The sequence below is a fragment of the Anomaloglossus baeobatrachus genome, chromosome 7, assembly GCF_048569485.1.
Source record: "Anomaloglossus baeobatrachus isolate aAnoBae1 chromosome 7, aAnoBae1.hap1, whole genome shotgun sequence".
Taxonomy (NCBI): Eukaryota; Metazoa; Chordata; class Amphibia; order Anura; family Aromobatidae; genus Anomaloglossus; species Anomaloglossus baeobatrachus.
The window spans coordinates 101,401,207-101,425,829 of NC_134359.1; the positions used below are offsets into that span (position 1 = coordinate 101,401,207).

At 46.1% G+C, this 24,623-nt stretch overlaps 1 protein-coding gene across 1 annotated transcript in view; it reads right to left on the bottom strand.

The window, feature by feature from the left end:
- The window catches only part of SPAG16 (sperm associated antigen 16), a 1,446,914-nt gene extending 1,425,172 nt beyond the window's left edge, over window positions 1–21,742 (bottom strand). The window contains exons 1-2 of the mRNA XM_075317532.1: window positions 21,638–21,742; window positions 3,804–3,850 (exon numbers count right to left, since the gene is read on the bottom strand). Of these exons, the coding sequence (XP_075173647.1) occupies window positions 3,804–3,850; window positions 21,638–21,671 (81 nt within the window). The 5' untranslated portion in view covers window positions 21,672–21,742. The remainder of the gene's footprint in view (window positions 1–3,803; window positions 3,851–21,637) is intronic.
- Window positions 21,743–24,623: the final 2,881 nt, after the last annotated feature.

Consider the following 24,623-nt stretch of genomic DNA (forward strand, 5'->3'; position numbering starts at 1 on the left):
TGTAAAAGGTGTCCAATATTTTACCCGAATCTGCAAACTTGTACCATTAAAAAGTATTTTATGCCAGTTCATAGCCATATGGGATTAGTCCACATTATGTACATTTTAAGGCTGCTAAGAGTAATCACCGTGTAGGACGCAAGTCTAATGATCCCCATATGTAGTATAAAACATATAAATGACTTCCAGCGTGAAGCTGCAGCACATCATATACACTATCTCCTCGGACTCATCAAAGGCTTCACTGGGTAGGATAATAACTCATTGTGGGTAACATCACTGAAGGTGAATTGCCTTTAGATGACTGGAAACTTACGGTACATGGAATGGACTTTTGTTTTATAACCAAAGTATTTTGGATAAAAGCAAAAAAGTACAGTATTTCAGTATCCCGGAATGTAGAAAACTGTAACGCATTATCTGGCAGATATGTCTGAAAGCACATGTATATCATCACCCACGACTTGGCAATGGTAGCACATTAATGATATAAAAATTTCAGATGAATATGAATATTTCCAATATATCATAATATGATAGTCAATACAGTAACATGCAGGTATGCAATTGATAAAAGTCGCATCCATGTGTACGATATACTGTATGTAATACAAAGAACAAAAACATGCACTAAAACTATACATTTGTGCTGATTTTTTCTGACTATAAGATGCAGGTTTAACAAGATAAAATTTTGCTAAAATGTATGTGCATCTTGTAGTCCACAGTCAGTAAGGTCAGCAGTGCCAGACCTCCCGGACTGCTTCCGTAAATCACTGGGTAGAGCATTCATGAGCGCGATGCTCCTATCACTCAGATAACTAAGTGGCTGCACAGTTCACTCTCTCACTATAATTAATGCTGAGCAGGAGAGACAGAGCCGATGTTGCTGGCAGGTGGGGTAAAGCTTGTGTCCACATGACGGTTAATACAATGGAGCTTTGGAGTACAGGCGGCAAAAAAAAATAAAACAAACAATCACATGTAGATAAGTTGCTTTACACTTAGCAGAAGAGTGTCACACGGAGTTCTGCACACACTTCGCGGATTGTCATGGTGTCTTCGGGCTCTGTCAGATTGTAGATTCTGACACTATGCCTGATGGTTTCTCTGGTGTTTAGGATCAACACAAGCAGGCTCGGGCATTGACCTGCTGTGTGCTGATTCATAGCCAGGCTAGCAAAAGTTATTCTTTGCTGGCCTGCTTGCTCCTTTGATCAAATGTTGTGGGAAGGCCTATAACATCTGCTCCTCTCCTATTTATGCTTGTTTATTCCTTCCACCCATGCCAGCTATAGTTTGTCTTTGCTGGTCTGTGAGGTGTGTTGTCCCAGACTTTCTGGTGAAGGTTGTACTTATTGCTTGGTGTGATTCCGTTGTTTAGTAGTTTCCTTTCTTCTCTTCTTTTTTCTCCTGAATCTCTTATTGTTTTGTGCTGTGCTGTGTGACAGAGCTTTGGTTTTGCCTTGTCTGTCAGTTTCATTACACTCCTGTCCCGTCCCTCCCTGGGGGGAGGAGGGATCAGATCAGGACTGGTCAGGAGCAGGGCCAGGAAGAAGACTCAGTAATCTCTACCATTAGGAGTATCCCTTAGGTTAGGGATAGCATAGGGCCCCCTAGCTTGAGGGGCCATGGTTCTCCGCTATCCCATAGTCATCGTGACAAAGAGTCTCGGTTTTCCAGTCTAAAGCCGATCTCCTGCATTTCCACTCTCTGTCTGTGCACCATATAGGATACATATTTGATGCCGTCCTTGTTTTCTCACATTTATTTGCGATCATGAAGAGCACAGAAAATAAGTGTAGCAAGGCACTGCTTGATATAAAATCTGCAATAGGCATTCTTATAAGTGTGGCTTGTGGAGACACGGGGGTCAGTGGGTGCTCTCGTCCGCTGGCCCGGCCGCCTTTAGAAAGACAGCATGGACCAGGGCTCATGCCAACTGAAAGCCCCACCTCCTTAACCGTGGGCGGAACACTACTCAGACAACACAGGGTGAGGGAATCACAATATTAAGACTTTATTGGATCCCCAAACAATTAACGGCACATAACCAGCAAAACACACAAATGTAACAGGCAACAGAGTCTCACCCTTCCGCTGGCTGACCAGGGATTTAGAATGTCCTTGCCTCAGAGCTTCCAGGGCTACTTACTCCAATCCAGCAGCACCCCGCTTTCAGCGGGCACCCACCGAAAATGGAATAACGCCAGATTTGGGAAGCTGGCTGAGGTCTGCAAAGTCTGTAGCCAGGTGACCAAATTGTCCCAATCTGGGTTTCTTCCTTAAGTAGTCTCTGGTATGTTGAAATGATATAATCCTGGCAGCCGGAGTTGAAATCCCTAGACTGCGGTTATGGTCTCCAATTGGAATCGAAGTCCCTAGATTGAAGCCATGTAGCCAAGTGATCCTCTAGTCGGAGCCAAAGTCCCTGGACCGAGTCCACAAGGCATCCTGGTTCCGATCCCCTAGCCAGCTCCTAAGAGCTTAGACTGGATCATGCAACATCCATCAACCTTGGTGACTCCAAGAAGTCCCCTTTTATAGCCATCGCCTTCCCTTAGGATATACTGTGCCCTTATCGGATTGGTTGTACAAGGTTGCTTCTCTTATTGGATGAATTTCAAGCTATATTCAAATATCCAGAGACAAGGGTGAGACAGGTAAGTTACATCACATCTAGCAATTCACTTAGTAATACAATGGGAAGTTCGCATAATTGAGTTATCTGGGTGTCTGGCCTTCAGTGGCCAAAACAATTACATGAGTCAACAAAAACTTCAATACTAAACTCCCAAGAGTCTTGTAGAACAATGAGGGATTATCCCCATCTATAAACAAACTGTCTTCATGTCTGGCTGAATGTTAAGAAAGTTAACCCATGCTAGGCAGTGAGTGTCCAATCCATGTCATCACTTGGCTATTAGAATATTATTTAGTAAAGTGTACAGCCGGCTGAATTGCATGTAAGGAGTGTAATTTATATTAATGAAAGACATTACACATGTAAGACACCAGGCTCATAGTTGAAAACACAATAAATGGACTTGTGCTCTTTATGAACTTTGGTATAAGACAACCAAAGTAAACTGTATGAGCCCTTGGTATGTCACTGCTGGGGACAGTACAAGCATATAATGCCCTTTATTTTTTTTTGTAAAACCCTCCTAATATACCATTGCGGAATAAACCATTACCAACTCATCTTCTACTCTAGAGCACCAAGAAATGAGCAAAACTGTAGATTACCAATGTTAGTGACAGTACCCCCTCCTCAATTTTACATCACCAGGGTAGTTTAATGTCAATATGTTTCCTATTTTGTCTTGTCCAACTACTGTTGGAGAGGGAGAAGATGGATGTCACTATTTGGTGAGTCTCTGGGTGTGGCTCATGACCTTCTCGGACCATAATATGGCTCTCAAGGTAAGAAAGGTTCTGGATTACTGCTCTATAACTGGCCTTGGGTAAGTGACAATAAAGGGTGGGGTGAACATTTGCTTTACCGACCAATCATTCATAAATGAAGAATGTGGCCATAAAGCTGTACAATGATAATAGAACATTGTCCCTCGCCTCTCCATCTTCCTTAGGACCATGTTTAGATAATACATAGACAAAATGAGTAACACATTTATAATTTAGTCCAAATATTAAAATGATAGATGCTCTTTAAAAGGGTAATGCAGTAGGTCTAGTGAACCTTAGACACACGGCCATATACAACCTACTGTCATTTAGGAAGCTTCACCACCTGGAAATACAATTTTTATTAACTTTAAAAAGAAAAACCCAAGACTTACCTCTTCATATTGATAACCATCTTCTGATTCTTCAGAAATAGTAACCTCTATACAGAAGTTAAGGAATTTAGGAAACACAATTTATAAAACACATTTATTTAGCAAACATTTGATGGAAAAAAATAACATTTACAAAATAGCAACAAAGAGAGCACTAGTAAAAAACAGTTAAGAAATCATGGCTGCAGGATCAGTGATTAGAGCCACCAGTATCGGCTCTCTGGAGTGTCTACTTAATCTGACTGTAGAGTGACGGGCTGTAGTCTAATCTATTAATAATAAACATAATGATGTACATTAGTGACAAATACACATAGCAGTGAAAATGGACTACAACAACAAAATAAAATCTGTGCTAAAAAGTAAACAAAAATTGCCCTATTTAACAGGGCGATGTTTCAAATAGTACTGTAGACTAAAGGTCGCTTTACACGCTGCGATATCGTGACCGATATCGCTAGCGTGCGTACCCGCCCCCATCAGTTGTGCGACACGGGCAAATCACTGCCCGTGGCGCACAACATCGCGCGGACCTGTCACACTACTTACCTGCCTACCGACGTTGCTGTGACCGGTGAACCGTCTCCTTTCTAAGGGGGCGGTTCGTTCAGCGTCACAGCGACGTCACAGCAGCGTCACTGAACTGCCGCCCAATAGAAGCGGAGGGGCGGAGATGAACGGGACGTAACATCCCGCCCACCTCCTTCCTTCCTCATTGCCGGCGGCCGCAGGTAAGGTGAGGTTCCTCGTTCCTGCGGTGTCACACATAGCGATGTGTGCTTCCGCAGGAGCGGCAAACTACTTTGTACACCGATCAGCAGCGATATTTGAGAATGGACCCCCATGTCACCGATGAGCGATTTTGAACGTTTTTGCGACGATTCAAAATCGCTCATAGGTGTCACACGCAAAAACATCGCTAAAGCGACCGGATGTGCGTCACAAATTCCGTGACCCCAACGAGATCGCTCAGGCGATGTCGCAGCGTGTAAAGCCCGCTTAAGTGCAGCATGAGAGCCCCATATTGTCCTTTGGCAAGTGGCTACTGATGAGGGTGGTTCCCTTTAAGGGTGCGTGCCCATGATCAGTATTTGCAGCGTTTTGGACGCAGAATGCTTCAGTTGCATCCAAAACACAGCGTTTTACAGTACAAGCATAATGGATGGGATTTCTAGAAATCCCGTGCCCACTATGTTTCTTTTTTCCGCAACAAACACTAACCTGCGGAGAATCTTTCGAAACCGCAGCTTGTCAATTGTTTGCTGCGGAATCGCATGCGTCCTCTGTAGGGAGAACACAAGGAGAAGACCGCAGCGAACTGAACCATAATCGTGGGCATGAGTAGCTGCAGTTTCCTGCGTTCTCCTGTGGAGGACAATAGAAAAAGGCAGAGGCAAATCCAGCGGTGTTCCTCAATGACCAGAAGATGTAAGTAAAATCATATAGTGTTTATTGGAAAAATACTAAAAATCCAGCCAGAGCAGCAGTGACAAAACGGGAGATTAGTCAGAGACTAGTTTCGGCATACAAGCCTTCATCCTGTCTGAATAGCCACTATAGCTTATAGCTGTTCAGACAGGATGAAGTCTTGTATGCCGAAATTCCTGTTATTAAAGGGAGCCTGCTGCTCAAACAGCAGGGAGCATGAATCAGAGCCTGGCTACATGGATGCAGCCAAGTATATCTTTCTTTGAAATTACGGCATTTCAGGAAAAATATAGCTAGAAGGTCCGGCCGAGGACCATATGCAAACACTGGTCTAGTCCAGTTCTGTCCATGCTGGATTCTCACCATGAAGCTCTGGGTAATTGACAGGTCTCTTGCTATGAGAGACCTGTTTAATGCATTGCTGAGAGATGTCATATGCATATATGAAACTAGTTAAGACGTCGACCCCGGCTGGCTTCTCACAGCGCTGCACGGGGCAACTGACAGGTCTTAACTAAATTTTCTCTGAAACGCTGCATCATTTCAGAGCAGCCGGTCTCTGGTTCATGTTGTCCGTGATTTGGGTATCATGAATCAGGCGACAGGTCCCTTCAGTGGCAGACTGGCATAATCAAAGGTGACACCCCCTATTGACTGAATTACTTATGCTTCACAGTAGTAGGATTGAAGACCAGGGAACTCCTGTGCAGTCAACCCTTGGGGATCTACTGTCGGCTATTGGTTTGGGCACACTAAGCCTATCCAGCCCAATATGTCTAAAAGGTTGTCCAGACATATAATATTGATCACCTAGCCTCAGGATTAATCCCCAGTATCACATCTGTGGGAGGTCTGACACTAGACCTTCCCAATGACCAGCTGTTCTGCATAATATAAAACATTGAATGGAGCATAGTGGCACAGAAAATAGCAGCTGAGCTGTGCTGTTCAGAGCCATACAATGTTTCCGTTTAGCCAAGCTAATAACAGCTCATTAGTTTTGGTGCCAGGAGTGAGACACCAGATGATCCAATACCGATGACCTATCCAAAGGATAGGATAGGTCAGCAATATTATGTGCCTGTACAACCCCTTTAGGCTGCGCAGTACATGCGCCTATTGCACAATAGATATTTAGGATCGTATTTAGTTAAGAAAAAATAACCACATACAGAACATAAAACCGACAAGTCCATCTTTAATTTTATCCAATATGAAAGTGACAAAATACAACTTGGTATGTGATATTCCCCAACTACGTAACACAAAGCTGTTGCCTTTCTATTTAACATGTTATATGTTAAGACTACAGATGCAATACTCACGAAGACATACATTTAATTTTCAATTTACAAATTTCCATGTTGAGATAGAATCACTTGAATGGCAGCGAGTGGGCAACACACAGCACTTACTGAACGAGCAGAAACGGCCCAGCACCTGTGCTTTACACGATGCAGATGGCGGAACAGAGGCTTATCACGAGAAAGTAGCGAATGGAGTAATATTGTGTACAAAATGTGTAATTTTCGAGAGCTTATCCTATAATCAGGATTCATTTTGTAATTACAACTGTTGCATAAAGCATCATTATACGGCGTATTTATGACTGTAGTGGGTATCACTCTGTTCTTTTCACATTTGTAGCAAAACGCGATAGATGTCTGTTCAGATTGCTTGATGCTCATTGCTCCCACACTGAGAATATCATAGATAACTGCAATGTGACATTTGGCATCATTTTTTAGATTTGTCTTTCAAAATATCATAACTACCGCTAAATACATTTCATACCATTTCTGAATCCCCAATTATTATAAAGCTAGACCTTGAACAGACCATATTTGTTTTAGAAAGCATTGCCGTAAGCGATATACCGTGGATTTGTATTCCACAACTTGCCCAACACGCAGAAGTGACAACAGTAATTGCGCTCTGAATGCTAAAAACACAACATGAATGGCATCTACCATAGTAAGAGCAAATTGGACAATTTCAGAACAAAAAAAAGAGACCTTGCTTCTAGCAAATTAGGCAGGTTATACCTACACAATCCCTCGTTAAGTTAATTCAAATGGAAGCTGTACTTTCAGCAAAGTTTGCATAAATCAATAGTATAATCAGATAGGAACTTTGTAATATATCTTATCGCAGAATTCTTCTTACTTCAATACTCATGAAATACTTCTTCCTCCTGACTGCATCATCCACTCAAAAAACACAACTCAAATCCACTTTTGCCCAAACTGCTAGCACAGTGAGGTGTCAGATTACACCTCCTATAATACTCTAATGGTGGTGTCACACACAGCGACGACGACAACGACATCGCTGCTAAGTCTCCATTTTCTGTGACGTAGCAGCGACGTCCCGTCGCTGTCGCTGTGTGTGACATCCAGCAACGACCTGGCCCCTGCTGTGAGGTCGCCGATCGTTACTGAATGTCCTGCTTCATTGTTTGGACGTTGCTCTCCCGCTGTGACGCACACATTGCTGTGTGTGACAGCGAGAGAGCGACGAACTGAAGTGAGCAGGGAGCCGGCGTCTGACAGCCTGCGGTAAGCTGTAACCACGGTAAACATCGGGTAACCAAGAAGCCCTTTCCTTGGTTACCCGATATTTACCTTAGTTACTAGCGTCCGCCGCTCTCACGCTGCCAGTGCCGGCTCCCTGCACACGTAGCTGGAGTACACATCGGGTAATTAACCCGATGTGTACTCTGGCTAGGAGTGCAGGGAACAGGAAGCCGGCACTGGCAGCGTGAGAGCGGCGGACACTAGTAACTAAGGTAAATATCGGGTAACCAAGAGAAGTCCTTTCCTTGGTTACCCGATATTTACCTTAGTTACACTTCCACGCGTCGCTGCTGGCAGGGGGCTGGTCACTGGTCGCTGGTGAGATCTGCCTGTTTGACAGCTCACCAGCGACCATGTAACGACGCAGCAGCGATCCTGATAAGGTCAGATCGCTGGTCGTGATCGCTGCTGCGTCGCTATGTGTGACAACACCTTAAGGAAAAGGGAGGTGAACAAGAGGAGTGAAACGCAGAGTGAGGAATTAAGCATTGGGAGATACAAAAAAGACCAGGCTGAGCTTTCCATCAAGTCTTTTACCTCACTCCAGAGCTGGATTCACATTTACACTACTCATTACTAAAAATTAGTGTAATTGCAGTCTGGGATCATAGACACAAAATGGTTAACCTGAACCAAATAGGGCAAGCCGTCAACTTAGCAAGATCCTGAGGTACCCTGAGACCCTTTAACCCCTATACAAGGATATGTGGATTTACTGCAAGGTTCAGGAGTTCGTTGCTTATGGACGAGCTGCAGTCCAGAGACGGGGATAGTCGCCAGGCAGGGTCAAAACCAGGAAGTCATATAGAAAAAAAGATTCCGGTCTTTGTGAGCGCTAGTAATAGATCTTTGATCTTTTAAGAAATTTGGCTTTATTATTAATAACATAAAGCTCCTGTATTAACACAACGCGTTTCAGCAAGATACATTTGCCATCCGCAGGTGGCAAGTGTATCTTGCTGAAACAAGTCTGGCTCATCCTTGGGTGCAATTTCCAGATACCTGAAGGTGCCTCGTTCATCTGTACAAACAATTATACGCAAGTACAAAGAAGATGGGAATGTCCAGTCATCATCAGCTCAGGAAGGAGACGGGTTCTATGTACCAGAGATGAACGTGCTTTGGTCAGGTTAGACATGTGCATATCAACCCAAGAACAAAAACAAAAGACCTTGTGAAGATGCTGGTGGAAGCTGGTAAGATTGTATCATTATCCACAGTGAAACGAGTACTGTATCAACATGAGCTGAAAGGTGACTCTGCCAGAAAGAAACCATTAATCCAAAACAAAGATAAAAAAAAGCCAGATTAATGTTTGCAAATGCAACAAAGACCTTAACTTTTGGAGACATGTCCTGTCGTCTGATGAAACTAAAATTGAACTGTTTGGCCATAATGACAATCATTACGTTTGGAGGAAAATGGGAGAAGCTTTGAAGCCTAAGAACACCATCCCAACTGTGAAAGACAGGGGTGGCAGCATCATGTTGTGGGGTTGTTTTGCTGCAGGAGGGACTGGTGCACTAACCAAAATAGAGGACATCATGAGGAAAGAAGATTATGTGGCAATACTCAAGCAACATCTCAAGACATCAGCCAGGATCTTAAAGTTTGAGCGGAAATGGGTCTTCCAAATGGACGACTCGAAGCATACTGCCAAACTGATTACAAAGTGGCTTAAGGATAACAAAGTCAATGTTTTGGAGTGGCCATCACAAAATCCTGATCGCAATCCTATTGAAAATTTATGGGCAAAGTTGAAAAGGCCGGTGCGAGCAAGGCGACCTACAAACATGGCTTAGTCACACCAGTTCTGTCAGGAGGAATGGGCCCAAGTGAGACGCTTATGGAAGGATATCCAACATGTTAGAGTGTAAGGGCAATGGTACCAAATACTAATGAAATGCATATAAGCTTTTGACTTTGCAGAATGTAATAAAAATGCCTTAAAACATTCTTTCGCTCTCTCAGTATTCTGACATTAGGCAAATACAAATTTTTTTGGTAATCCAAAGTGATTCTTCTCTCTCTCTTTCCTCTTCTCTCTCTCTCTTCTCCCTCTCCTCTCTCTTTCTCCTCTTCTCGCGCTCTCTCTCCTCTTCTCGCTCTGTCCTGTTCTCTCTCTCTCTTCTTCTCTCTCTCTCTTCTCTTTCTCCCTCCTTTTCTCTCTCCCCTTCTCTCTCTCCTATCCTCTCCTCTCTCCTCTCCCCTTCTCTCTCTCTCTCTATATCTCCTCTTTTCTCTCTCCTCTTCTCTTTCTCGCTCTCTTCTCTTCTCTCTCTCCTCTTCTCTCTTTTTCTCCTCTTCTCTTTCTCCTTTCCTCTCCTCTCCCCTTCTCGCTCTCTCAAATTCAATTCAAGTTCAAATATGCTTTATTGGCAGGACCAAAATACAATTAGTGTTTCCATGTTTCCAAAGCAAGAGAAATACAGTAAGTGTGGTCGGAGGGGATCAGGGTTATGGGGATTTGGGGGCACAATTTGGGCTCTGAAAGTCCTTTTGGGGGTCTTATGTTCCTCTCAGCTTATGACAAGTGGTGACATATTGGGCAGCAATCTCCACCACTGATTCCTCTTCCCCCAGTAGGATGCGGAGTTTCATCTCCTCGTCTATGGACGTGAAGTCTAGGATATGAGTGGAGAGTCTATGGAAGTAGGAGGCCCTCACTGCTGAGTATTTGTTACAGTGTAGCAGAAAATGCACCTCGTCCTCCAGAGCCCCCTGCTGGCAGTGCTGGCACAGTCTGTTCTCCCGCGGCTTGTATGTCTGTTGGTGCCGCCATGTTTCCTGTTACCTCTCTCTCTCCTCTTTTCACTCCTTCTCTCTCTCTCGCTCTCCTCTTCTTCTCTCCTCTTTCTCTAGCTCTCTCATTATTCTGGCATTTGGCAAATATTAATAATTTTGGTTCCTAATGGACCTAAAACGGGAAAGGTTTATTGTGATTTCATGTCAGATAGTGAAAAAAACTTGTAGATGTGTCTTAATAGATAGTGTATGGAAACGTCTGGTTTCAAATGTAGGAGGCTATGTGATAGATAATACTGTCTAAAGGGGACTACTCTTGCCTTGAGTGATGTTGCGTCCAATCGTCTCGCTCTAGCTGGTAGTATGAATATCACAAACTTGGTCAACATTCCCGGCCCTGACATCGATAAATCCTCAGTGCACAGTGCATGCGCTGGGAGGAATAATAAGTCCACAGTCGCATAAAGTGGCACACAGAGTGATGGCAGGTTTCCTTATAGACCGGACAACCCCTTTAACATTATTACAGGATGGGGAACATTACTAAACACCCTTTGTTTAATAATGTTCCCTATCCTGTAATAATGTTAAAGGGGTTGTCCGGTCTATAAGGAAAACTGCCATCACTCTGTGTGCCACTTTATGCGATTGTGGACTTATTATTCCTCCCAGCGCATGCACTCCCAGGATGAGGGACATACATTATTAGCTTATAGTGGCATTTGAGCGACATAGTTAGTGTGAGGGTCAATTAGGTGACCTTATTACTGCTGTAATATATTTTAAGGTTTACTCGCACTGGTGTATGTTTTCTCATGAGAGAAAAACGGATGCAATATGCAAATGACACTCAGCTCATACTCTCCTGTTAGTGTGAACTGAGTGTGTCATTTTACTGTGGTCCCAATCTCTCACGTGCAAGAAACGGATCACAGGTGCGCAAAAGGAGAGAGTAATTTCTCCATCTTCTCCATTGTGTGTCTAGGCGTAGACCGGACTGCACTTGGATGACATCAGTGCAGTCCGATATTTTGCACGCACCTATAGACTTGTATGGGTTTTACACTGTATGATATATGCTGTCAATTGCCGCATGCAGCGATTTTTTTTTCATATACCAAATCGGCATGAGAAAAAAAAGCACTAGTTGGCACTGCTCCATAGTATAACACTGAAGGAGTGCTATTCGATAAAACATCAGGTAAAACTTCTGCTCTTATGGAATAGTGAAGACCTTCTACAAAACCTTCTACTAAACTACAGCAGCTCATAGTTATCGCAATTTGTCCCTTCGGAGGTCAAGTGACAATAAATGAGAGGGATGGCGCCGATCTGGGAGGGAAGTATACTTTTATTTTTCATACTTCATGATGCACAATGTTAAGGTGAATAAAAGGGTTGTCTAGCAGAACACAGCAAATTTCAGACCAGCATCAAATCTTAATAAAAAAAAAAACTAGTTGTAATAAGATATGCCTAATTTATGAAGTGCAGACTTCATGATACATTAGGCATTTTTTGCACTCCATGCTGGAATGGTGGCGATTGACACTTCTGTTTAGGGCTCATTCACATGACCATTCCGTTTGTCATGGTCAGTTCCTGTTTTTTTGTGGGCCTACTGACAGGACCATCTTTTCAATGTGTTTTGTGTAGGATCGGATGGCACATGGTAGCACTTCAGATGTCATATGTCCATTCCGTTATTATAGAACATGTCCTGTTCTGTTCCGTAATAACGGACCATGACTCAATACAAGTCAATGGGTCCATAAAATTCCTGGAAGCCACACGGAAGCACTTCCGCTTGGTTTCCGGCGGATGCCCCTGCAGTCTGTGTCCCAAACCCGCACCAGCCTCACGGCTGGTCACACTGCAGTGTGTCAGCATTTGCCCGCACTGCAGTGTGTCAGCATATGTCCGCACTGCAGTGTGTCAGCATATGTCCGCACTGCAGTGTGTCAGCATATGTCCGCACTGCAGTGTGTCAGCCTATGTCCGCACTGCAGTGTGAGCCGCTGCGGGGATGATGAGCTTTGCCGTCAGGAGGTTAGTAAAGTTCATTATCTGCGGTAATTAAGTCCTGCACTCCTGACATCAGCACTTGTCACTGACTTCTATGCCCGCCGCGTTCTCAGATCACCTCTTGTGGGCGGCCCGAGACTGTGACTAGCGGTGATGTCATGGACCGCTCACGATATTTCGCTTGTGAATGCGGTAGTCATAGAAGTCAGTGACAAGCGCTGACATCAGTAGTGCAGTGGCTTCCATCACCACAGGTAATGTACCTTGCTAACCTCATGATGTCAGCGCTCGTCATCCCCTGCAGTGACCTGGGCTGACCTCATGATGTTAGCTCAGGTTACTGCATCACTCTCCCAGTCAATGGGGAACACTCTGTTCTTCTTTGACTGGGACAGTGAGTATGGATTGTCGTGGGACCCCCTTATAGGATTACGCCGGACCCGGATTTGATTTTTCTTTTTAATAAATTGGTGAAAGAGGGAATGTTTTGGGAGGGTTTTTTCAAATAAAAATTTGTTTTGCCGCCAATTTTTTTTTTTATTACTGACTGGGTTAGTGATGACTGGTATCTGATAGACGCCGTGACATTAAAACCTCTGGGCTTGATGCCAGGTAACATTACACATCTGGTATCAACCCCATATATTACCCAGTTTGCCACCGCACCGGAATCAGCTGAGGCAAAGCACTAGGATTGGCGCATCTAATGGATGCGCCACTTCTGGGGAGAATACGGCCTGCTATTTTTAGGCTGGGGAGGGTCCAAGAACCACAGACCTCCCTGGTCTGAGAATAACAGACCACAGCTGTCTGCTTTACCTTGGCTGGTGACCCAATTTGGGGGGGGGGGACTCCACATTTTTTTTTTTAATTATTTATTTAATTTAAAATAACAGCGTGGGGTGCCCTCTGTAGCTATCCCTCTATTCATTAATTCCTCTCTCTATTTATCCTATCTATCCCTCTATCTATCCCTCTATGCATTTATCTATCTAGCTGCTTCCGTTTTTTGCGGTACGCAAAAAAACCGGAAGGCACATGGATGACACACGGCCCATATACGGAACGGATGTCACACGGATGGATCCGTGAAAAAACAGGACCGTTTTTGCGGAGCGCAAAAACGGAACGGTCGTGTGAATGTAGCCTTATTATGCAGAGTGCAGACATGAAGGATGACACCTTTTGTATTTCAGTTCCTCACCAATTTCAAGATGTTTTTGTGACAATAGAAGATGATAGGCTCTAAGTACTGTATATTAGAAAACATGGATTTGGAGGGTTTTTGTTGAGGCTGTATTAGGTCAGATCTACAGGGAGACATATAATGCATCCCTTTTGTGAATGACCCAACAATTATTTGAACATCATATGATAAACAGATCGATAGATACACAGACAGATATAGGCATACTGTCACGCTAAGCATGGGGTAATACAGAACACACGGGGAAAAGGGAGGCAATGGGAACCTGGTGTCTAGGGGAGGGGGAGATGGTGAACCCTGAAAAAAACATTCCGCTGGCCTGGCTCCCCTAACATTCCTAGATAGGTTCCACACCTATGCGCGGAGCAGCGGGATGAGAGCTAGTCAACCTCATTAAGTCCTAAAGGCCCCGTCACACACAGAGAAAAATCTTTGGCAGATCTGTGGTTGCAGTGAAATCATGGACATATTGTTCCATTTGTACACAGCCACAAACCTGGCACTGATTGTCCACAATTTCACTGCAACCACAGATCTGCCGCAGATTTATCTCTGTGTGTGACAGAACCTTAAAAAGCACAATGGGAAAACAAACAGGAGAAAGCAAACAAACATCTTATGTACAAGGTGACTTATGGAGAGAAACAGCAACATACAACGTTTCTTCAGATGATTGCAAGCCGACTGATTGCAATCAGGACCATATAGAAACTTAACTCTATCACCAGCAACATACCAAGGGGAATTGCAGGTATATAAAGACACAGAGGGTAAAGGCCGCTTTACATGCTACAAATCTTACAATGTGTCATTGGGGTCACGTCGTAAGTGACGCACATCCGGCATCGTAAGAATGATTGTAGCGTGTAAAACCTCCGTGCAATTGCGATTGAACGAAAATCCGTTCATCACATGCACGTCGTTCATTCCTCAAAGATTGAACGTGCGGTTATGCAATGTTCCCGAGGCAGCACACATCGCAGTGTGTGACACCCCGGGAACATTGAACGACAGCTTACCTCCATTCGCGGCTCCCGCCGACAATGCGGAAGGACGGAGGTGGGCGGGATGTTTACGTCCCGCTCATCTCCGCCCCTCCGCTTCTATTTGCCGGCTGCCACGTGATGTCGATGTGACGCCGAACGTCACTCCCACTCCAGGAAGTGGACGTCCGCTGCCCACATTGAGGTCGTATGGACGGGTAAATACGTGTGACGGGGGTTAATCGTTTGTGCAGCATGTTCAACAAATTGAACATGCCACACATACGATGGGGGCGTTGCAAATCGCATACGATATCGTATGCGAAATTGCAACGTGTAAGGTAACTTGCAGATCATTAATTTGACTGATTACCATTTGTCTGTTGATGAAGTCAGCCTTCTATCCAAAGGCCTTTCCTTTTCGCCCACTAAAGTGCTTGACAAATTTGAGCTTACCAAGGATGTATACCTCTTCTGCAGGCAATTGGTCTTCAAACTTTTATATCATCAACCAGGTGTCATTGATACTCTACCTGCAGAGGATAGACAAGTCTTCCGTGATTTGCTGGATCTGTTGGAAGAAAGTGGGGACCTAGGAGGTAAGAAGACCCCGTTTACATCCCGCTTACCATCACAAGCCACACCCTCCTTCTCTCTGTTCCCAGCAGTACAAATTTTCTATGAGACAACATGTCGTGACATACAGAAACTTAAGATTGTTCCTTTCCAGCAGAACAATCTTACTGCTGCTGAACAGAGAGCCCTGTCTGATCTTAAAAAGAATAACACCTTCATTGTAAGAGAGGCTGATAAAGGAGGAAATGTGGTGTTGTGGCCTGTTGATCTATATACCAAGGAAGCCCATAGGCAGCTTAAGAACTCAACCTCCTATGCGGTTCTCCCTTCGGATCCCACTGATTCCTATAAAAAACGGTTGGACAGACTATTGGGTCGAGCTTTTGATTTGGGCATAATTTCTAAACGTGAAAGAGAATTTCTCACAACAGGTTTTCCCATCACACCCACATTTTATATGCTCCCCAAGGTGCACAAGTCCTTGGTGGACCCACCTGGTAGGCCAATAATTTCGGGCATAGGGGGTCTCTATGAACGTGTGTGTGTTTACCTGGATTTTTATTTGCAGCCTTATGTTTTTGCTCTCGACTCTTACGTCAGGGACTCTTCACATCTCATCACCCAATTGGAACAAGTTGAACTGAATGCTGGTACTTTATTGGTCACCATGGACGTCGAGTCATTGTACACCTGCATCGAACATGACTTGGGGCTTCAGGCAGTCACCTACTTCTTTGATCGACGGTCCACAGGTGACAGAAAGCATGATTCTTTTCTTTTGGATTTGTTACAACTTGTCCTACACAATAGTTTTTTTGTTTTTGATCGTGTTTTCTACAAGCAGGTTTCTGGGACCGCGATGGGTGCCTGTTGTGCCCCCTCCTATGCCAACCTTTTTCTGGGTTGGTGGGAGGGGACACATGTGGCACTCACCGCCCCCTTCCAGCACAAAGTGGTGAAATGGTTTCGTTATATAGACGATGTCTTGTTTTTTTGGACAGGTGATCGATCATCCTGTGAAGAATTCATCGCTCAACTTAATGATAATCCATGGCACATTAGGCTCTCATCGAGTATTTCGACCATTTCTGTGGACTTTCTTGACTTGAAGATCTCCTTGGAAGGAAATCGTGTTGTTACCTCCCTGTTTCGGAAACAGACTGCGACCAATAGTGTATTACACTATTCATCTTTCCACCCCAGGCATGTGCGTGATGGCATACCCAGGGGTCAATTCCTCAGGGTACGCCGCAATTGTACTAATTCCATCACTTTCAGGAACGAAGCTCAGGCACTCACCACACGTTTTCTTCAAGGAGGCTATCCCCGCAAAGTGGTTACAAAGGCTTTTGAACATTCTGCCAATATTCCAAGGTCTGATACCTTTCGGGGCAAACAACGCAGTGAGCCTTGCACCATCAATCTCACCACTGCGTACAACAACCATTGGGATAAGATTTGGCGGATTTTGGAGAAGAATTGGGATATACTACTGAGCGAACCCAGGTTGGTTCCATTTATCAGTACCCGCCCTAAGCTTACCGCAAAACGGGCCAAAAATTTAAAAGATATCCTCTCCTCCAGCCATTTTCTTAGGCCTACCGTCTCCTTGGGTCGAGGGCACAGATTGATTGGCTCTTTTCCCTGTGGAGATTGTACTATTTGTCCCTTTATGGCTGCCAATAGATGCATTGAAATTTCCATCTTTCCAGGGTCCATAACGACTAAGATTTATTCCAATTGCCGGACGAGGAACGTGGTATATGTCTTCACATGTGGTTGTCCGAAACTATATGTGGGGCAGACCACTCAGGAGCTTCGACGGCGGATACAGCACCACTTCTCGGATATTGGACGGGCAAAGAAAGATCAGGCCCAAGGTAAGCCTATCACATCAGTGGCAAAACACTTTTTGGAAATGCATAATGGCTCGCCACAGGGTGTCCGGATTTTGGTGTTGGAGTCCGTGCCCTCTAACATTCGTGGAGGTAGATTGTCGGATGAATTGTTGAGAAGAGAGGCAAGATGGATCTACCAATTGCGGAGCCTTTCTCCTAACGGACTAAATGAGGAGCTTCTGTTCACAGGCTTCTACAAGAAATAAGAATGGCGTCTGTGATTCTCTCATGGACGGCACCGTGGACAAGGGGCCTTTTATACATTATTCGATTATTGGGCCTTTGTCCACGTTGCCACATTGTTTTGCAGCATTGGTTCAACGCTCAGTTTGGGTTTCGGGGTTTTTTTTTCTTTTTTTTCTGGCCTTTGGGTGTGGCCTATCTCCACATGATTGGATGGGTTTCTCTGGTTATCTCATTCTATCCAGGGTGGTCGGGGCGTCTTTCTTTTTCTTCCATTCTAATTTTTTTGGGGGGTCTCCATTGTTGGCCTCTTCTTGTTGATTTCTTGTTCCAGCTCTACTTAATTATTTTTACATTCTATCCCAGTTGGCAGTTTTCCTGTTTAAAAATCGATAGGATGGATTGCTGGATCGCCCGCATCTTGATATTTCCATGGTTACAACGTTAAGAAGAAAGGAATTGGATTGAGTCTTCTTGTTTGATCTTCATATATTTTTTTGTATATTTTTTTGTATTACTGTATCTGTAATGCTTTGTTTGTATATATACCCCCTTCACCCCCTGTTTGTCTTTTGCCACGTGATCCGGTACATTATATATATTTTGGGTAATGCATGTATGTGCAGTAGCCTAGGTATGTAAACAAACTGCTTGATTTTCCGGTTTGCCTGGTCCTGTATGCAGAAAGGGTGCAGGCTTGCATATATTTTCATATCTCTTTGTCATTGGTACATCATATGGTTCTATATAGCATTACATGCTGCTTAATGGCCCTTTAGTGCCTGTAATATGATCATGGTTGCACCATATGATAAGATTTGGTGGGCTTTATATGGCAAAAAAGGTGATTCATTCCATGTTTTATTAACCACTGAGTTATATTTTGTTGATATTACATATTATTTGTATTGATCCATTTGTATTTTTGCTTTTTGCTTCTTCTCCCAAATAATGTAAAACAATAGCCTATATGGCACCTGTGTTTAAATCTAAATATAGCTCGTGGGTGGTTGAATATGCGCAGTAACAACTTATCTTGGCATTCTGCTCGTTTTCGGCGTTTCAGCTTATTGCGCATGCGCCGGTTACGATATTTGCGCAACTAGTGGTATTCTTCACATTAGTTGGTGGAATATGTGTGGGGACCATCTATCTCAGCATGTGCTTATTGCGCACGCGCCGGCTACGATGTTTTGCGCTGCTAGCATGATTATCTACGCCGCCTGCTATTTGATGTTGCTAACGCATGCGCATACTATATTTCCTGTGGCTCTTTCCCATCCACATGACTGTGATCACGTGGCAAAATGGCAGCTTCCATCGGGTGTCTTCCATTTCCATATTGACCTCTCCTTGCCTCTTTCTCTACACGCTGGTAGGCAATTTAGTAATTATGTTCTAATTATGTTGTACTAAATAAAAAGGCACATTGCTTCCATCATTGCACATCTCCCCTGAGGAAGCTACACCTTGTTTGTAGCGATACGCGTGGGGCTCATACCTCACCCCTCCACCCCTTGCCTGCACCCCGTTGTGTGTCCATCCGTAGGTGGTATTGTATGGGCTATTTTTGCTTCAAATCATGTCTATTGGTGGCGATATTGCTGCATTGCCAAACCACCACGGCATCTACTGGGACTCTGATCTGTCTGATTGATTTTGCATTTTCCATCTGCTTTTTTGGTGGTCCCAGTTTATGGACACTGTGTCTTAAATCATTGCATTATTATATGTTTGTGGGGTTGGGGCTCTTTGAGGGTGTGAGGTATTCTTTGGGTGTCAGACCATTGGCACTCTTAGTATGTGTGTTTCCCATAAGCTGTTTTGCTTTTTTAATTGATTTTAATCGGTTGTTGGTATTTGTGCCTATTTCTATAATAAAGATATTTTTGTATATTTATTCATTGTGGTGATCCCACTTTTTTCGCACATTCTTTTCTCTTGTTGATGCTTTAGGGATAATGACTAGCAGCTCAAAGGAAAAGATCTCCAGAGAGTCCTAAAGGGGAAAGAGTAACCCTCAAAGAGAAGACACATAAAATGCCAATCACACCACAGAGGAAAGGATGGAAAATCAAGCAGCTGTTTGTTCAGTCACATGCAGCAACCTTCTGCAGCTGACGCCACAGGGTTGTCTACACCTGAGAACAGTCACCCGTGTTACATATGATTAGTTGCTGCCATCACAAGAATGTCTTGACCAGGGGTAGACATATTGGTGCAACTGAAGAAGGGCCCAAGATTTAAGGGGCCCCTTTCTACTTCCAAAACAGGTTGAATTTTGCACAATGATGCACTACTAGACTACAAAGGGCCCGTATTATGTTCTAGCTCAGGGGCCTCCTCACTCAGTGTCCGCCAGTGGTCGTGTCATATATACAGCTAATAAAGAAAGCCGGGAACTGGATGAGATTGGTGCACCTGCTACAGAAAAGGAAATAATTTGTTTTACAACACAAACAAATTATTCAATTTTTACAATAATATTTATAAATGCTGAAAATACAATGTGTAGAGAGATTTCCATTGCTGGTCCGGCTGTGCACGCCGTGTCCGGGCCTCACGAGTACAGCGCCTGTGAGGGTCATATCTGCCGCTGCATCGGCATATACTGTCTTATAGCAGCCACTGAGCACAATGTGATGGCATGTTTTGCCGCTGACCACCATTTTTGCTTCTGGTGGAATAACACTGCCTTAGGCCTCTTTCACACATCCGTGTCTCCAGTACGTGTTTGGTCCGTTTCCTCACGTACCGGAGACACGGGCACACGTAGACCCATTAAAATCAATGGGTCTGCGCTCATGTGCGTGTTCTGCCATGGACCGTGTGTACATGTGGAGCATACGTGTGCCTGTGTGCTCCAAAGTAGACATGTCCGTTTTCTCTCCGGCATCACGGGTGTCACACGGAACGCAAACGGGCCACACGGATGTGTTCCGTGTGACGCGCACTGGAGAAAACATATGTATCTGCGAGAAAAAAACAAAACAAACTTTACTCACCTTCTCCAGCCCTGCTGTCTCTGCCGCTGCTGTCACTTGCTTCCGACCGCCGCTCATTATGCTCATTGAATATTCACTTCACTGCAGCAGCGGGGAGTCGGCAGGACCGGAGACCGTAGATCAGCACCACGGACAGCAAAGCCAGGGATAGGTGAGCAGAAAGTTCCCGTTCTCTGTGTGTTATGACGGATAACACACGGAAAACACACATGTGCCATAAACACGGCTCACGGAGGGCATTACGCACCTTTGACACGTCCGTGAAAAACGTGCATGGTTTTTCACGGACGTGTGAAAGAGGCCTTATGGATATTTTTGACATATATCACTAAGGAAAAGGTGGGCACAAAGCACAGACCCAGGGGGACAGAGCACAAACCCGGGGGGGACAAAGCACAGACCCGGGGGGGGGGACAAAACACAGACCCGGGGGGGGGGGGACAAAGCACAGACCGGGGGGGGGGGGGGGCACAAAGCATAGACCCGGGGGGGGGGGACAAAGCACAGACCCGGGGGGGGGGGACAAAGCACAGAACCGGGGGGGGGACAAAGCACAGAACCGGGGGGGGGACAAAGCACAGACCCGGGGGGGGGGACAAAGCACAGACCTGGGGGGGGACAAAGCACAGACCCGGGGGGACAAAGCACAGACCCGGGGGAGACAAAGCACAGACCTGGGGGGGACAAAACACAGACCCGGGGGGCACAAAGCACAGACCCGGGGGGGGGGCACAAAGCACAGACCCGGTGGCACCATATCAGATAGTAGTGGAGGTACAGCTATCCAAGGTCACTCTTGGAGATGTTCTGGGGACCAAAGGCCAAAAAGACCAAAAAGGATGAAGACTCATCAAAAGTGGGGAAAAAGAAATGTATGCTGTCACAAGCAGCCAATCAGTTTCCAGCTCTCATTTCAGAAGCCGTTTTCAATGTGATAGATGTCACCTGATTGGTCAATGTGAGGTCCGGCTACCCCTATCTTATACAGTATCACCCCCAGCTCTCCCATCCCCATACAGTATAAGGGCAGACACAGGCGAGGTCACGCAGGAGAGGTCACACAGAGCGGCCATACCGGCCGGGCTCACGGAGCTGCATAACGCCGGCTGTGACGCATAACGTGCCCGCCGCCTGTGCACAGTCCCGTGTGCCGCCCTCCGGGGTCCGGCCTCAGCGCCCACACACGGCCCTCACAGCGTACAGGATACGGTCCAGGTAGTAATTGTCTCTGTCTCCCTCCATCGCTGCGCTGCTCGGTTGTTGCAGTTGGAGTCAGTGCGTTGCCAGGTAACCACAGCTGGTGCCGAAATCACCGCGAGAGCAGACGGAGTCTCGCGATACTTCCTGTACCGGCGTTCTGTGCAGTGGAGGAACTGCAGTAACCATACACGTGAGGGGACGGTACCGCATCACCGGCATCATATACAGGAGGTGACAGTAGCGCATCACCGGCATCATACACTAGAGGGGACAGTAGCGCATCACCGGCATCATACACTAGAGGGGACTGTACCTCATCACCGGCATCATATACAGCAGGTGACAGTAGCGCATCACCAGCATCATACACTAGAGGGGACTGTACCACATCACTGGCATTATACACTGAAGGGGACTGTACCGCATCACCGGCATCATACACTAGAGGGGACTGTACCGCATCACCGGCATCATATACAGCAGGTGACAGTAGCGCATCACCGGCATCATACACTACAGGAGACTGTACCACATCACCGGCATCATACACTAGAGGGGACTGTACCGCATCACCGGCATCATATACAGCAGGTGACAGTAGCGCATCACCAGCATCATACACTAGAGGGGACTGTACCACATCACTGGCATTATACACTGAAGGGGACTGTACCGCATCACCGGCATCATACACTAGAGGGGACTGTACCGCATCACCGGCATCATACACTAGAGGGGACTGTACCGCATCACCGGCATCATACACTAGAGGGGACTGTACCGCATCACCGGCATCATACACTAAAGGGGACTGTACCGCATCACCGGCATCATACACTGGAGGAGACTGTACCGCATCACCGGCATCATACACTAGAGGGGACTGTACCGCATCACCGGCATCATACACTAGAGGGGACTGTACCGCATCACCGGCATCATACACTAGAGGGGACTGTACCGCATCACCGGCATCATACACTAAAGGGGACTGTACCGCATCACCGGCATCATACACTGGAGGAGACTGTACCGCATCACCGGCATCATACACTAGAGGGGACTGTACCGCATCACCGGCATCATACACTAGAGGGGACTGTACCGCATCACCGGCATCATACACTAGACTAGAGGGGACTGTACCGCATCACCGGCATTATACACTAGAGGGGACTGTACCGCATCACCGGCATCATACACTGGAGGAGACTGTACCGTATCACCGGCATTATACACGGGAGGGGACTGTACCGCATCACCGGCATCATACACTAAAGGGGACTGTACCGCATCACCGGCATCATACACTAGAGGGGACTGTACCGCATCACCGGCATCATACACTGGAGGAGACTGTACCGTATCACCACCATTATACACGGGAGGGGACTGTACCGCATCACCGGCATTATACACTAGAGGGGACTGTACCGCATCACCGGCATCATACACGGGAGGGAACTGTGCCGCATCACCGGGATCATACACAGGAGGGGACTGTGCCGCATCACCGGGATCATACACAGGAGGGGACTGTGCCGCATCACCGGGATCATACACAGGAGGGGACTGTGCCGCATCACCGGCATCATACACAGGAGGGGACTGTACCGCATCATACAGGGGAGGGGCTGTACTGTATCACCAGCATCATACACGGGAAGGGACAGTACCGCATCACCGGCATCATACAGGGGAGGGGACTGTACTGTATCACCAGCATCATACACGGGAAGGGACTGTACCGCATTACCGGCATCATACAGGGGAGGGGACTGTACCATATCACCAGCATCATACATGGGAAGGGACAGTACCGCATCACTGGCATCATACAGGGGAGGGGACTGTACCACATCACCTGCATCATACACGGAAGGGGACTGTACCACATCACCGGCATTATACACTGGAGGGGACTGTACCGTATCACCAGCATCATACATGGGAAGGGACAGTACCGCATCACTGGCATCATACAGGGGAGGGGACAGTACCACATCACATGCATCATACACGGGAGGGGACTGTACCACATCACCGGCATTATACACTGGAGGGGACTGTACCGTATCACCAGCATCATACATGGTAAGGGACAGTACCGCATTACTGGCATCATACAGGGGAGGGGACAGTACCACATCATCGGCATCATACACGGGAGGGGACTGTACCGCATTATACACGGGAACAGTACCACATCACTGGCATCATACAGGGGAGGGGAGTGTACCGCATCACTAGCATCATACACTGGAAGGGACTGTACCGCATCACCAGCATCATACACGTGAGGGGACTGTACCATATCACCAGCATCATACACGGGAAGGGACAGTACCACATCACTGGCATCATACACTGAAAGGGACTGTACCGCATCACCGGCATCATACACGGGAAGGGACAGTACCACATCACTAGCATCATACAGGGGAGGGGAGTGTACCGCATGACCGGCATCATGCACAGGAGGGGACTACCGCATCACCGACACCATACACTGGAGAGGACAGTACCGCATCACCGGCATCATACACGGGAGGGGCCAGTAACGCATCACCGGCATTATACACTGGAGGGGACAGTACTGCATCACTAGCATCATACACGGGAGGGGACTGTACCGTATCACCAGCATCATACATGGGAAAGGACAGTACCGCATCACTGGCATCATACAGGGGAGGGGACAGTACCACATCCCCGGCATCATACACGGGAGGGGACAGTACCGCATCACCGGCATTATACACTGGAGGGGACTGTACCATATCACCAGCATCATACACGGGAAGGGACAGTACCGCATCACTGGCATCATACAGGGGAGGAGACAGTACCTCATCACCAGCATCATACACGGGAAGGGACTGTACCTCATCACTGGCATCATACATGGGAATGGACAGTACCGCATCACTGGCATCATACAGGGGAGGGGACAGTACCACATCACCTGCATCATACACGGGAGGGGACTGTACC